A 17,498-nucleotide genomic window follows, 5' to 3' on the forward strand; every position below is an offset into this window, starting at 1 on the left:
CTACTGTTGTTTAAAATTTTATTCAATTCGGTTAACTCTAAGAAAAGATAATAGCGAAATAAATTCTCGCCAGTACAACCCCAACAAACTGCAGCAACAAGTTCGATCTTCTTCTTCCTCTTTTTGCTGCTGCTATGGGCGCATATAGCTCAGTGACGGAAGTTTACCTGGGTACAGGGTATTACACTGTCAGGCTTGCTCGACTGTAGCGTTCTCTCTTGTTTTTATTACTTCAGTTGTTAATTTCTGTTTGTGTTATATTCGTTTTTTCGTGTTAGCTCGTGCGTGTTTTGTCGTGCATTTTTAGCTCAACACGAACACGCAGAGTAACGCACGAAATTGGAGTTTGCAACCACTCGTGCACTCTGCTACGGGATAGGCTATCATCGCCATAAACTTGTTCTATCAATTGAAACGTTTCGGTAAAAGTTTTACCAATTTTAAAACAAAATTTATTGTTGGCTCATTGTTCGAAGCTCATTTTCGCACCGATCACACAAACATACTGACACTTAAAATGCAATAGCTTCACTTCCAATCTATGAAATGTCATGAAATTCTCACTGGATAAAGATAGCAGATTCTAACGCACTAGTCGACATATAGATAGCGCCACCAGGGGGCGGTAGATTCAAAAAGTCTGTGGCAGATCTGGCAGCCCTCTGGTGGAAAAAACGATCACGATTATCAACGATTGTAAAAGAGGCTTCGATTGAAACTAATGGCGTCAAGCTCACATTGTTACTATAAAATGCATATTAATTGATTTAATTAAGTGTCTTGATAGCTAGCTTAATTAACTAATTCTTGGCTAATATTGGATAAGCCAAAGTGGTGACCCCGACAATTTAAAAAGTTTTGATCAGCGTCAGTTCACATATACTGGCGCTTCTTTTTTTTCTGCGCAATTTGGCATTGAATGAACAACACTCGTTATAACTTACGATCGCTCACGAGACGCAAATTAATTTTTATGGAGAACGATAAGCCAAGCACGAGCACAGCTACGAAAATGCAAGAGGATTATAAAATTCAAATACGCGATCTTCAGCAACAGCTAGAAACATTGAGCGCTACAACGAAACTCGTGCATTTAAGGGACGCACTAACATACAATTGCCAAAATTCACGCGCAACAACCCAAACCTATGGTTTGCTCAAATTGAGAGACAGTTTCGGTTGCATGAGATATACCATGATGTTGACAAATTTGACCTTGTAATAGTGCAACTGTAAGAAGATATAATCTTGGATTTTGAAGAGTTGGTTACAAATCCCCCATGCATCGAACCTTCGCAGAAGTGGCGAAGGACAAGATCCTCATTGGCGTCCTAGACATGGGCAACAAGGAGGGTCTGATCCCAAGGCACAGATGGTCAGGGGTTAAAAATGAGCTGCAAGGCCGCTTTTTGATGGACTTGGCCTCAAATGGTGAACCCCCACCGATCTGCGACGATGCAGGCTGGCATCAAGGCAGGATAAAGGCCATCGCTTGTTAAGATAAACGGTCGGCTGAGGCTTACAAAAAGTCAATTGCTGCACTTGGTGAGGTGTACTCAGGTGCCAAACTAGTTGCAGTGGATTGGTGCGACGTACCCAATAGACCGCGAGCCAGGGTCAGGGTGTCGGCTAAACCTGAAAAACCGGAGGAAATCCTGAAGGTTTTTCAGATATGCAATCCACAGCTAAAAACGGACGACTGGAGTGTGGCCAAGGTAGAGGAGGCAGAAGGAACCACACGCCAGGTCGTCCTCACAATAAACCAGGAATCTGCTGATGAACTGACATACGGGTCTACCGCTCCGACGCAGCACATGGCAAGACAACCACGCAAGAAGCTGAGCTTAGCGATGCGGAACCAGTCGTTTCAGAGACGGAAACGATGACTGACGAAGAGGATATCCTTGAGGGGTCCGAGACATCAGAGCGTGTACGAGGGCTCGCCACGCTCGGCCAAGCGGATGAAGATTCCATCCTTGACGATGACGACGCCGACAAGACAGTGGTGGAGATAGATGTAGATGCCTCTGAGGTTTCTACAAATTAATCTCCACCACTGCAAAGCAGCATCTGCTGCTCTACAACTTCGTCTAAGCCAGGACGAAGTCGATGTAGTCCTCATCCAGGAACCTTGGATCTGTAGAGGTAAAGTTTCTGGATTGAGGACGTCAGACTATAAGCTAATAATAGCGAACAACACAGGCAAGACCCGCACCTGCATTCTAACCAAGAAAAACATAAATATTTTTCTGCTACCCAATTTTAGCGATGGCGACAACACAGCGGCGTGCATAGATGCAAAGCCAAAGCCTCTAAGAGTATGCTCGACCTATATGGCTTACGAAGAGGCGGATCCCTCTCCTCTGCTGACAAGACAAGTCAGTAAGTTTTTTAAGATTCGTACGCTGCGGAACACCTCAGGGCGGCGTTCTTTCACCCTTCCTATGGAACGTAGCGGTAAACACACTTCTACGATCCTTGGAGGGAATAGGGGGATGCCGAGCTGTGGCCTACGCAGATGATGTGACTATCTCCTTCTCGGGTAAATTCCCCCAAACTCTGTGCGAACGCATGACCGATGCCTTAAGCACATTATCAACTTGGGCCATTTTAAGTGGCCTGAGTGTAAACCCCAGCAAAACAGAGCTGGTGCTATTCACGCGGAAATATAAAATTCCGCCTCTTTGTCCCCCATTACTTAATGGGGTACCGTTATCCTTCAGCAGCTCAGCCAAATATGTAGGTCTGATACTGGATAGGAAGCTGGACTGGAACCTGAACATTGAGGATAGGGTGAGGAAAGCCACAATCGCACTCTAGACCTGCAGGAAATCCATTGGACTGAAATGGGGCATGGCCCCCTACGGGGTCCACTGGCTATATACTGCAATAATCAGACCCATACTCTTATATGGGGTCTCTATATGGTGGCCATCACTAACAAAAAACTTGTCTCTTCAGAGATTAAAGAAAGTTCAACGACAGGCTGAACTAACGATTTCGGGTGCACTACGCACCACTCCAAACGACGCGCTAGACGCGATTCTGGGAATACTCCCAATCCATCTGATGGGTTAAATGAACGCTACGTTGGCGGCGCTTCGCATGAGAGAAACCAACCAGTGGTCAGAAGAATGTTTTGGTTATGCCAAAATCCTGAGAGGAAACGACACCATCCCCTCAGTCACTGACTACTGCACCCCCAAGGAGTATCTCCACACTCCCTTTCATACCATCATTCCCTCTAGGGAAGAATGGAATTCCGGCCCTCCAGGCCCCACAAACTCAATCAGAATATATACGGATGGTTCTAAGCTAGACAACCGCGTAGGCGGAGGCGTCTTTTGCGAAGAACTTGGTATCAAAAAGGCCTTCAGGCTCTTGGACCACTGCAGTGTGTTCCAGGCAGAAATCATAGCTATTCAAGAAGCCCTCCTTATGCTGCCATATTCAGCCATAGGCATCAGAGAAACCTGCATATACACGGATAGCCAGGCGGCAATAAAATCCCTAAATGCCATTACATCGAACTCGATGTCAGTGCAGAACTGTCGTAAATCTCTTCACGAGATGGCAGTACAGTTCTCTATTTACCTCATCTGGGTCCCAGGCCATAGGGACATTGAGGGAAATTGTATAGCAGACGAGCTGGCAAGACACGGTACCACTACCTCTCTCCTTCCATACAAGGAAAGTGTCGGTATACCGATGGCCAGCTGCAAACTCTCAGTTAGTAATTGATATCAAATCAAATGTGGACCAACGAAACAGACGTGGCCCTCTCGTAACAAAAAGCGCTCTTTAGAACTCTGCAAACTCAGCAGAAATCAATGCTCAACCGTAATAAGAGCCATTACTGGGCACTGGTTGGTTGGCACCCATGCCGCCAGACTAGGGCTCTACCATAACGACTTCTGCAGAAGTTGCAAAGACGTAGAAGAGGAGGAAACTGTAACCCACCTCTTCTGCGACTGCTCAGCCCTATTAAGGACAAATTATCGCTTTCTAGGGGCATGTTTCCTCCCAAACTTATCGGCACTATCCATAAGGAAGCCGAGGGACATTTTTAAATTCATCCAGGCATCTGGATGGAGTTAGCACATGCGAAGACCTGCAGATTACCACGGGAAATGGGAAGTGGAACAGTCCACGCGGTGCCACAATGGGCCAACTTCTAAGGCCTAAGTGAGCCAGGGTTCTTCACCCTGGCTGCCGCATCTACCTACCTACCTACAAGTCCCCCAATACACAACAAATTTGATACTCTTAAAACGCGCCTAATACATAAGTATGCAGAGTCGCCAGCATCGAAGTTATGCCGTTTGCTGCATGGGGGCGAAACGTCATGCTTAAAGCCTACTGAAATCCTGGCCCATATGCGTCGTCTGGCTCCAGGGCCAGAAATGAACAGCTAATTCATTCCTTATTTCTTGCAGAAATGCCGCAATCAATTCGTCCGGTGCCTACGGCTTGGCAAGAGACAGATCTGAGTAAACTGGCGCAAATAGCTTATTCTATGTTGGAAGCTGGAGAATCTTCGCAAATATTTTTCGTAGGACCCCAGCAGCCGTCGATTATTAAGCCGTGTGAGGATGATGTCAGTGCCATTTCGCCATCAAGTACTCTTAAAGAGCTAACCCTAAATATCCGCAAACTTAATGAGAAATTCGAGGATTTGCAAAGCCAAGTAAAACGCTTACAAACAGCAAGCCGTTCTCGGGCCGTTTCGCAGCCACGCTCCCGCAGTTCTACAAACCAGAATCAACAGGCAGACTCGCTTTGTTTTTATCATGGACAATTCGGCGATATGGCACGAAAGTGCTTGCTAAGCTGCTCGCGTTATCAATCATTTCAAGCGTTAAACTTGTAGAGCTGTCGTCAAACACGCTGGAGGACGATAGCAAATTAAGTTCCAGCGTCGCACAGGACTCTCCTGTTCCAAGAAAGGTGAGCCGCTTACACATTAATGATCTCAACACACATATTCGTTTTTTAATCGACTCTGGCTCCGTGGTCTCAGTGATACCACGCACAGTGGTTAAACAAAAAACTCGTCAGAATAATATGGTACTTTACGCTGCAAACCTAACATTAATTAACACCTACGGGAACTATATATATGAAATAGACGTAGGACTACGTCGTAAATTCAGCTGGCCGTTTATTATAGCTGACGTGGAGACAGCTATTATAGGAGCTGATTTTTTATTTGTGGACATCGAGAAGCTCATGGGCAAGCCCCTTACATTTTGTAACTAAGAAAGATGGCACATCGCGAGCGTGTGGAGACTACCGAAAGCTTAATGCAATTACGGTACCAGATCGATATCCAATTGCTCATATACACGATTTTGCAGAGCAGCTATTTGGGAAAACAATTTTTACGACATTGTCAAGGCGTATTATCAAATACCTATGGCTGAATGTGATGTGAAAAAGACAGCAATTTCTACACCATTTGGACTCATCGAATTTCTTTTCATGCCTTTTGGGCTAAAAAATGCAACTCAAACGTTCCAGAGATTTATGGACAATATATTTCGAGGCCTTGATTTTGTATTCTGTTATATTGATGATATTCTAATAACATCTACATCTATGGTCGTCACCTTAATTACATATCGCAGTTTTCAACAAAAATTGTATATGTTAAAGGCAGTGAGGATTGTGTAGCAGACGCATTTTCAAGATTGTGCGAAATAACAATGCCAAGCACCATAAGTTAGGACGACATAGAAAAAGCCCAGCCAACAGACACGGAGTTACAAGAGCTGCCTGGAGGTGGAACATCACTCAATCTTCAGTCCCAAAAACTCGAAAACGATATCGCTGTTTACTGCGATACGTCTTTTGGAATTTTGCGCGTATACATTCCACAAAGCCTTCGGCACAAAATTTTTGCATCAATCCACGGCTTGTCACATCCAAGCGGCAGAGCTACACTAAAACAAATCCGCAAAAAATACGTTTGGCCATCTATGTGTAAGGACATTGTTCAATGGTGCAGGAGCTGTCTGTCATGTCAAAGGTCCAAGATATATAAGCACAACAAACTCACGCCGCAGAAGATTCCGGTTCCAGATAACAGATTTGATCACGTCCATTTGGACATTGTTGTGATGCCGCTACATAATGGGTATAGATACTGTTTAACAATTATAGATCGTTTCTCCCGTTGGCCAGAAGCAATACCATTATGTGATATGACTGCTGAAACAGTTGCAGACGCCTTCTGGCGAAGTTGGATTGCTCGTTTTGGTACTCCGAAAACTATCACAACTGATCAGGGCTCACAGTTTGAATCAGCTCTGTTCAAGAATCTCGTCGCTTTTGTTGGAGCTCAGCACATTCATACAACAGCGTACCATCCCCAATCCAATGGTCTCATAGAGCGATGGCACAGATCCTTTAAGGCAGCTCTTAAGTGCCACGTTGGTACTCCTTGGACTGAACTCTTGCCAACCGTGCTTTTGGGGTTACGCACTTGTTTTAAGGAAGATTTGCAATCCTCAGCAGCAGAAATGTTGTATGGTACCAATCTACGTCTCCCAACGAATATCACAAAGTTCCGAACACACGTACGTCAGATACGCCTCCAACTGCACATCATATGAAGCAGAAGATGTTTCGTTTAAAAGGTATGGAGGATTGTTCGCACGTTTTTATAAGAACAGATGCAGTCAAGGAAGCCCCATATACTGGTCCGTACGAAATTACAGACCGTGTAAGCGATCGTGTTTTTCTGGTAAGAGTAGATGGCAAGGATGTAGCCGTTTCCGTCGACCGGCTAAAAGCAGCTTTTTTGGTTAGAGACAATAAAGCACTGGAGGCTATGCCAACGACAAATAAGCCTCTTCAAACCTATGAAAGAAATCGCCGAGTCCTTCCTAGGAAATCGTGACATGGTCATTTGGGGGGGGAGTACTGTGGCAGATCTGGCAGCCCTCTGGTGGAAAAAACGATCACGATTATCAACGATTGTAAAAGAGGCTTCGATTGAAACTTATGGCGTCAAGCTCACATTGTTACTATAAAATGCATATTAATTGATTTAATTAAGTGTTTTGATAACTAGCTTAATTAACTAATTCTTGGCTAATATTGGATAAGCCAAAAGTCCTGTTTACTTTCGAACGCACTTTATACTATATTAAGTATCCCATATATATGAAATACAGTGTGTTTATTCCATATTAACCCACCATAAAAGTATTTACCTTTAGAGGTATATAAACGCATGCTATTTTAGTAATACATTTGAAATAAAATGCTACCGCATAAAGAATTAGTGGCACACCACCATGAAGACAAAATTTTTCTTCATATCTGGTTAAATATAGATGGGTTTAACAACTGGTATATTAAAATAAATATAGTGTGTTTATTCAAAATAAACACACTATATATTAAGTATCTCATATACATGAAATAAAAGTATAAAAGTATTTACGCATCCAGTGCTTTACAAATTCGACATAGATTCCTCGGGAATTTGCAGAACTCCGTCTACAGAAGGGCAGCAGAGGAACGCAAACGTCGTCAGCAGCAAAGGCCGATGAGCGAAAAGAGGTGCGCGAGACTGTAACGGCTGAAGCGATTTGATTAACGACTGGAACAAACCAATGCGTGAGCCCGGTTCGTGCTATGCTTACGGTGCGATGGACCACTGGATAGCGAAGTGCCCAAACACGAAGGGTAACTCAAAAATAATTACGTAAGGCCGATAAGATATTTTTTGTCTGGTATAACGAATCAAACATTAATTCGAGGAGTCCAATGTCATTAAGAAAGAAGTGTTGTGTAGAAAATGTATATTTTAGGATAAATGGAAGCCAGGAACGTATGGAAAATCATTATGTTTCGTTATGAAAAATTCAATAAAAATGTATTGTCACCTTATTGTAACTGCAAACGAATCTATGTGCCACGACGTAGTACTGGGAAAGGATTTCATGGAAGCATGCGATTTAAAGTTAATCTAAACGCTTTGAAATGGTAACGTTGGGGAATACGGAAATAGTTCCTGTAGCTATGAAAACATAAATGGAAAAGTAAATGTTTACGCAATGGTCCAAGTTGTCAGTATGAAATAGAACTTTAATTAATCTATCTATTTAAAAACTTTAGAGAATTTGTCATGTTAGTGAGGTTGTTAGTGATGTCGAAATTGGTAATGTTAGTAAGACTGTTAATGGTGGCGAAAATTCTAATAACATTATTGGTAGGAGCGAGAATTTTAATGTTAGTGAGACTGGTTTTGTGCATGGGCGAAAATGTTGAGGATAATATTGTGGCAATTGCTAATGATGATTTTGAAAGGGACATGTTAGAAATATATTATATGGATCTAGCGAATCCAGTGAATGAAATTAAAATTGACGATAAGATAAATTACAGAATGCAAACTTCTTCTTTGTTATTGCCGAAGTTGCAGGCCGATTCTTTGCGTAAATATATTTAAATAATAAATTAAACAAGTAAAAAAGCTTAAGTCGGGTGTCGGGTGTTTAGAATAATTAAAGAAATTAAGAAACCAAAGCACCAGCATCAACAACAGCTGCGGGCAGCGCTTGGGCAGTAATTATATTTATGGCTATCATAGTGAAACTTGGCATACGGACACATAATCACTAACTGGGGGTACTTATTTGCTAAATTTAAGTTCGAAATTTCAAGAATTACGGGAGTTATGGAAGATTACTAATTGCGTGGGAGAAGGGGGATGGAGGGAAATTCCAAAATACACATTTTCTGCCTATTCACATAAGACATCTGGGACTAAAATTTGGTGAGCGCAAGGATTTCAGAAGGTACAAGAGCTAGAATTACTAAACTTGGTATCCAGGTTTCCATAAGCCCTAGGCAGGTCAAGTTTATTTTTTATAGCCTGTACCCAAAGGGTGAAAGGCTATACTAGTTTTGTGCGCATGTATGTAACACACAGAAGGAGGCGTGGCAGACCCCACAAAGTATATATATTCTTGATCAGGATGAGAAGCCGAGTGGATATAGCCTTGTCCGTCCGTCCGTCTGTCCGTCCGTCTGTCTGTCCGTCTGCCTGTCCGTCTGTCCGTATGAACGCAAGGATCTCAGAAAGTATAAGAGCTAGGATAACCAAACTTGGTTTCCATATTCTCCTAAGACCGAGAAAGTACGAGTTTGCGTTTTTTTCGATGCACCCCCCCACTTCCCCGCAATTCGTGTTTTTTCTTATAACTTCCGTAATTCTCGGAATTTTGAAATCAATTTTGGTAGGTACATCCAGTTAGTACTAATGTGTCCGTGTGCCAAATTTCATTATAAACAATTCTGAAGAAAGTTATAGCCATAAGTAAAATCGCTGCTCATGCGCTGCCTGCAGCTCTGTCGGCAGCGCTGCCCGCAGCTGTTGTTGTTGTTGCTGCTTTGGTTCAACTTTGTGCTGCATACATACACGCATATAAACACGCATAGGTACGTGATGTAAATGTATGCTGTTAAAACTGAACATAAACATGTATTCTAATTTAATTTAATTAATTCATTCATTCATTCATTTTTTTTAATAATTTAATTTAAAAAAAAATTTTTTTTTTAAATTTTTCTTTTTTGTGGAGAGTACAGGCTATTTTACTGTCGGGCTTGCTCGATGTAGCGTTCTATCTTGTTATATTCTGATACACCCCCCACTCCCACGCAATTCGTGTTTCTTTTATAACTTCCGTAATTCTTGGAATGCCAAGTTTCATTATGATAGGTAAATTCTGAAAAAAGTTATAGCCATCAATGGAATCGCTGCCCATGCTCTTCTTGTAGCGCTGCCCGCAGCTGTTGTTGTTGTTGCAGTTTTGGTTCAACTTTGTGCTGCATACATACACGCATGTAAACACGCATAGACGCTCGACCTCTGCCTGTCTGCACACAACTGCACACGGCAGCGCTGCATGCATTCGCAGCAGCGTGCAGTGAGCGCGTTTTACGAACCCTGGTTATTTTGGATAATGTGTCTGATTGCTAGTGTTTTAACTAGAGATTTAGTAATTTGCTAAATTATAATAATACATACACGCATGTAAACACGCATAGACGCTCGACCTCTGCCTGTCTGCACACAACTGCACACGGCAGCGCTGCATGCATTCGCAGCAGCGTGCAGTGAGCGCGTTTTACGAACCCTGGTTATTTTGGATAATGTGTCTGATTGCTAGTGTTTTAACTAGAGATTTAGTAATTTGCTAAATTATAATAATACATAAGATATGCAAAATGTTTGATGCAGATTGTTTAGATAAAGGCTTACATATACGGTGAGTCACAGCTTATTGCGTGCAGGCGCAAAAATTGACTTTGAAATGCCATTACAGGCAAAATATGAACAATAGCCAAACAATTTAAACGCCAATTTGTTAATAACTTAATATATATTTTAAAAGGGATTGCATTGTTTTTATACCCTGTAAAAAGGGTATATTAGGTTTGTGCAAAGTATGTAACATACAGGAGGAAGCATCTTCGACCCCATAAAGTACATATATTCTGAATCAGCATGACGAGAGAAATCAATATAAATATATATTTTTATACTATTTAGTAGTAGGGTAAAAAGTACCTCTGTAAAATTGATATATGTGCAACTTGTCTTTAAGTTTCTTAGGAACCATTGAATGTTAGATTTTTACTTTTATTTTTATACCCTGTACCCAAAGGGTAAAAGGGTATATTAGTTTTGTGCGAGTGTACATGGAACACACAGAAAGAGGCGTGGCAGACCCCACAAAGTATATACATATATTCTTGATCAGGACGACAAGCCGAGTCGATATAGCCATGTCCGTCCATCCGTCTGTCTGTATGAACGCAAGGATCTCATAAAGTATAAATGCTAGAATAACCAAACTTGGTATACAGATTCTCCTGAGCCCGAGAAAGGACGAGTTTGTTCATTTTTCCCGATGCACCCGCCCACTCCACCCCCCCCCCCCCACCCTATTAATTAATTAATTAAATTAATTTAATTTCTTTTTTTGTGGGGTGGTACAGGGTATTTAAGAGTTGAGCCTGCTCGATTTTAGCATTCCTTTCTTGTTTTTAAATAGGTGAAAAATTATTTTAATTATTATTTACATTTTGAATATAATTTACTTATAGTTTTAGTAATATGTAGTGTTTCCCTTTTGTTATACGGCCTATTGCAACCGCCAGGATATGGATTAACCAACTTTTGAAGGACGATTATGCCAATTTTTGACCATTCCTAGACAATGGCCCCTCATGCATTTTTTAAAGGGTCAAATTGTTATCCACACCTATGAACTGATAGGATGCCCTAAAGGTCCTCAATTGGATTTAATCCGGAATTCTTGCAGGACAATTCATTAAGGGGATATTTCATGTCTAGAAAAACATCATGTTATACGTTGTAACGGGTATTGGGGCGTTATCCTGCTGAAATTGCCAATCCTCTCCATGGAACTCTTTTGGAAATGGTATAAGTTCGCTGTTCAGGAGATCCGCATACATTTGCGCATTCGGCCGATCTGGTATAAAGCATATTGGTTGCTTCCCAAAGTATCTTAAAGCTGCCCATACCATGAGTACCATACCACCATGGTTGCATCTGTGGCAAATCTGCCGGGGATTGCTTAAATCGCGCCAATAATTTTAGTTTCCATTTGAGCCGACTAAATAAAAATTTTTTTCATAACTGAAGATGACCCTTTTGATTTTCCTGTCCCAAAATTTGTATTTTTCGTAAAGTGCAAATCGGGCCATTTTATGTCGGTTTAATACCTTTGGTTTATGCACCTTGGCATCATATTGGAAACGCATTTCCATTCTCTTAATTTTTTGCAACTGTAGCCCAGTTATTTGCATCTTTAATCCTGCCCTAATTTGGGATCAGCTCATTATTTTGATGGTTGGCAAAGGTCGAATATGCCGTTAAGTGCGCTCACCAACTTTGGGAACTGCCCTTTTCCGGCTGTTTGAGCATATTATCGTGGATATTTTAAAAAGTTTGAGACGGTATTCCTATGCTTGTTTATTGCATTAGCAATAACATACTTGTAGACTTTTATGCCATAATCAGCCATAGTTTTAGTAAATTTTTCATTTTCTGTGCTTAACGCGTTCTCGCGGGGCATTTTAAATAATTATTAATTTTAAGTTCGCCAAAACACAACGACACGGCTTTTAATAAGCCTCCAAATAACCTTCTTAGCAATTCAATTTTTTTCTGGAGATAATAAGTATGCTTCAGACTTACAATGTGAAAGGATAAAATGCACATTTATCAATCAAGCATTTCATAGCAAATTGATAAATGGGATTCTGGGATTCTTTTAAATGCTAACGGTACTTGAGATTAAGAGCTGATAAGAAACGAACGTATGAGAAAGCAACACAAAGTAAAAGAGAAAAAAATATATACACAAAACATTAAAACATATATTAAAATAACGGTAATATTAAAAACAAATTTTGCGCATATATTAATTTTACTGAGGTATTTTTTGGAATTTCCCCCCTTCACCGCTACAGAATTTCGTCAATATCGTCCACATTTCAAAAGACACCTTAACCAAACTTTGCACATAAAATTTATACAAAATAATGTACTTTTGTTTCAAATCTAAATCGGATAATTCTAAGAAAAGTTATTAGCGAAACAATTTCACTCCGGCATTACGCCCACAAGCTGCAGCATCAAGTTCCTTCTTCTTCTTCCTCTTTTATCTTCTGCTATGGGCGCATATATGTAAGTCAATGTCGGAAGTTCGCCTGGATACAGGGTATTTCACTGTCGGGCTTGCTCGACTGTAGCGTTCTCTTTTGTCTATTAATAATGTTTCAATAACAAAATCTGAAAAGGCACGACAATTTTAGGTCACAGCTTATTTCGTGCAGTGGCTTCATAATTAAAAAAATGTATTTTAAATTAGTATTTAATATTTGGTTTGGTAATTTTTTTATTTGGATAAGGGTTTTCAAATGGTTATTGATAGAAGCCAGAAATTTGTTTGAAGTTTCTAATGGTGTTTTTTGACATTCTTCCCATTTCGCTTTCTTTGGGTCATTTATGTTTTAAATTTGCCATTTGCTAGCTAAATCCAAAATTACCAAAAAATTTGATATGATATTCAAGTCTGGTGACTGTGCTAGCGGAATCATACCGTGTGGACAGTTCCAGATCAGCCAGGTCTGTACAATTCCCGATTTATGTTTTGGGTCATTGCCTTGGTAAAATGGAAAAAGATACCCAAACTAACATATTGGTACTTTGGATCAAATTAGTTTTCAATTTGGTGGGGTACATATTCTTATCCATGATTCTATCCTGAAAACCAATTTCCCGACTCCGGAGTCAGACATACAGGCCCAAACATGTACACCTCCTCCTCTGTGCCTAAATGTGGGAATAAGATGTTTCTTTTGAAGCGGATTATTCGGCATACGCCATTCCCGCTGCATTCCGTTGGACTGGCTACCCTATTCTCACGTACAAGGCGTTCGATGGTAATCTTCACTTTACCAGGACTCAGATCTACGAGTTCCGCTATTTTCCGTTGGCTCATGAAAAAACGGAAAATGTATGGAAATAAATTAGTTAACTCATTGCTAAATACAATGGAAGAATAACTGTATTTCGGTTACCCATTCGACATTGCTCGCGAACGTAAATGGTTGCAAAATGATCCATTTCTGTTTTGTTGAAAAATAAAGCAATGCTCGAAATATATTACAAAATATATTGCATATCCTACGTTAATATTATTAAATTAGCAAATTACCAAATGTATACTTAAAACACCAGCATTAACACACATCATCCAAAACAATACAAAACAAAACATCCACAATAGAGATGCCTCCATTGGCCCAAATAGAACATTACATTTTTCGAACATCACATTTTGCTGAGTTAAGTCTTATTTGGTGAGTTAAACGAAAGTTAAAAATAAAAAATATAATTGACGCAATTCTTGTTTCATATAAGTACCACATAACTGTGTATTAATTAAACAAACTTGACGAAAATTGTGTGTCGTCGATTGGGCAAGTCGGTTTGTTAGCGAAAATGTGGAGTCATAAGCTGCCATTTGATTATACAATACGGACCAGGGAAACAAAATGCAAGTACATTTTTGTAATTTCTGAATTTAATTTCAAATGCAAATTTTTGCAAAAAATAGATCGCTACAACAGGACGCAATTTTCGTCTAAATTATGGAAGTACACCCCGTAATTGCGCAAAATTCCAAATGATGTTTTAAAAAACGTAAAATAAATTTAATTTTTAATAAACAATATTCTTTTGTGGGATTAGATGCGCTTCTTAAACATTTGTGTTGTATTTTTTCAATAACTAGTGGGCGTTTCCGCAAATGCTCGCGGGCTAATATTTATGCAAATGGCATATTTGTTTTTTATTTAACATAGTATGTTATAGAATTTAAGCACAATTAGTCAGTCAAATGTACTCGTCGACAGTCAGCTGTTGCTGACAGCTGAGTGCGTTACAGGATTTTTACAGAATTAGTCAGTCAAATGTGAGGGTCGACAGCTGTTGCTGACAGTTGGCTTGGAGGGGAAGTTCGAAAAAATGAAATCTTTCGAAGTTCTGTGGCACCAACTTATTTTTTGGGAATTTTCAAAAAGAACTGTATCCGAAATCACCGGATATTTCTGTGACATCCCTGTGTATGATATTTCTCTTCCGACACTCTCTAAAGCTTCTAAAGAGTTCATTTCCCAAATAGCAAATTACTTTGATACGATTCGAGAGTTAGGACATAAAGTACAATAAATACTATGTATGGTAATATGTGCATACATATGTACATATATTTATGTATATAGTATGATAGGGATAAATCAATGCAAGTAATTTTGGCACCCCTGAATAAGTTGTTTTGAAGGAATCAGAGAGGGAACATAAATGGCGAATTAAAAGAAAAGCAGAACGAAATAAAGTACGGAACATTAAAGCAGGAGCAAATTCAAGACTATGTTATCGTTAAAATTTTGATAGTACGGCCTGGTATATCGATCAAATTAATATCAAACGATAAAGGGCCATACATTAATAGTAAGATATTAAAAAAAAAACAAATATTTGACATTGCTTAAGAAAAATAAAGCTTAAGTACTGTATATAGTGTAAAAGAAAAATGAAATACATATCTATATGAAAACTGCAATATTGGACATGTTAATGTAAGGCTGTAAATGTGCAACATGTAGGATCAGGGGATCTTACTTGTATATAGTCAGGACGGATGAGTTGTAGCAGTCTAAGCCTACTAAGCAGCTGATGGCGCTCTTTAGTTATGTAAATTCTCTCCCGCTCTCTTGAAGAGTGCGAGCGTCATGAAAGTATGATATACTTGTATGACAGTCAGTCTCTATTACGCAGTCACACGATGCGGCCGCCAGCATATACAAGTACATACGTGTAGTACACAACATTTGTTACAAACCAACATCACATAATGAACATATAATACATCAACTGTATCATAGAACTTACTGCAATATAACTAATAAACTATATCATACACCCTATTACACATGGCTGTTATTTCTCTTTGATGTTTAAAGTTAAAGAAGAGCATGTCTCTCAAGAACAATTATGCATCATTCTTGTTTCTGCTGACTTTTATTAGTTACTATAGTTACCAATTACGCCATCGTATTTTTATTTTCATAGTTTGTTTTTCGTTTTTTTTTAAAAGGATACATATATTATATTGCTGGTGTACCGAAGCTTAAGATTATTATTGATTCCCATTTCGTCAATTTCAGATATTGATGTCATATCAGCTACTCCAATGGGTGGTGAAGTCGCCATTTTATCTAAAATGGTATACAATAACAAATTATTAACAATTAATCTGTATTCAATTTATAAATTAAATCAAATGAAAAAGCTGAAGTCGGGTGCCCCGACTTTGAAATACTCTGTACCTATGTGTATGAAGTCCATTCCCGAGTTTGACGGGAAGCAAGACAATTATGTCTCATGGAAACAATGTCTCCCTACAACGGGAAAAAGTTGCCATTATCCGAAAAAAATAAGGGGACCAGCAAATGCAGTACTTGCATCATTTAATACCGTTCTTAATTTTAAAGCCACCATTGCAAGGTTGGACTTCACATTTGCCGACAAACTCTTATGACTTATGATTCGGCAACAGCAGCTGAAGCACTTCACACGTTCATTTCCGGATTGAGGAAATCAATCAAGGGCCATAGGGAACATCAGGGACAACCAAAGGCAGGAAGTTCGAAGCAACGCTTTCAAACCCTACAATATGAGAGCAATTTTCAACAAAAGAGCCTATTCTTCGAAAAGGGCCATAGGGAACATCAAGGGCAACCAAAGGTAGGTAGTTCGAAGCAAAGCTTCGTCACGTTTTAGACAAAACACTCAGTCGCAGGGACATAGGAAATTGCAAAATTATGGTGACCAATCAATGCGAAGCCGCTAAAGATTAATCCACTTGCCTCAAGAACAAGACAATGAGAATTATGAATCCCGATCACAATCGGAAGCACCAGCGTTTGATATCGAATTGTCTGAAGCTGAAAGCTGTAATTTTTTATGGGTAGGTAACTCAATGCTCCCGTACTTCACACGTACAGTAGCGGGGCAAGCTATCAAATTTCTTACTGACACAGTAGCGTCTAAAAGTTTAGTAAAACCTCTTTCAGTACTGAAGTACTTTTTGCCCGTTGACAAACCATTCCAAGTAAGGTCAATACATGGGCACACAAAAATTGAGCAGAAATGTCCGATTCATTTATTTAGTATAAAAACATATTTCTTCATTTCGGAAAACATTGGAAAATTTGATGGCATAATTGGTCTCATCCTGTTAAAGCAGGTCAAGGCGAAATTTGACTTTAAATATAATCACGGCTCAGAGCTGATTCACTTTGTAAAATGCCAGAATGTAAATTTCATACATATCGATGACGCGGATGTTCCCAACGCAGTAAAAAAAATCTTTTGATAAAATGATTGACCAACGTTAACGACGGACGTTAACAGATGGAGAACCTGTGTACTCCAAATTGTATCCATATCCGATGGGCGTGTCCGAATTTGTCAACGCAGAGGTTAAACAACTTCTAGCGAATGGCACCATAAGACCGTCCAAATCGCCCTATAACAATCCTATATGGGTCGTCGACAAACAAGGTGTCGATGAATCAAGGCACAAATTAAAGCGATTGGTTATCGATTTTCGTAAACTAAGCCAAAAAAACCACTGATGACAAGTACCCGATCCCATTTCTACAATATTAGCAAATATGGGAGCGGAACAATATTTCACAACATTGGACCTCAAATCGGGCTTCCACCAAATAGAATTGGCGGAAAAAAACAGAGAAAAAAACAGCATTTTCTGTCAATAATGGGATGTACGAGTTTTGCAAAATTTTGCTAAAAAACGCTCCAGGCATATTCCAGAGGGCAGTAGACGATGTCCTCCGGGACCAGATAGGAAAAACTT

General features: G+C 39.8%; 1 protein-coding gene across 1 annotated transcript in view; it reads right to left on the bottom strand.

Annotated features, from left to right (window-relative positions):
* LOC115628647 (unconventional myosin heavy chain 6) overlaps window positions 1-17,498 on the bottom strand; it is a 665,426-nt gene that overhangs the window by 623,125 nt on the left and 24,803 nt on the right. The window contains exon 2 of the mRNA XM_030524816.1: window positions 15,719-15,834. Coding sequence (XP_030380676.1) covers window positions 15,719-15,829 — 111 coding nt within the window. The 5' untranslated portion in view covers window positions 15,830-15,834. The remainder of the gene's footprint in view (window positions 1-15,718; window positions 15,835-17,498) is intronic.

Source organism: Scaptodrosophila lebanonensis, unplaced genomic scaffold, assembly GCF_003285725.1.
Source record: "Scaptodrosophila lebanonensis strain 11010-0011.00,11010-0021.00 unplaced genomic scaffold, SlebRS2 tig00000122-arrow-arrow-pilon, whole genome shotgun sequence".
In the NCBI taxonomy this organism is placed as follows: Eukaryota; Metazoa; Arthropoda; class Insecta; order Diptera; family Drosophilidae; genus Scaptodrosophila; species Scaptodrosophila lebanonensis.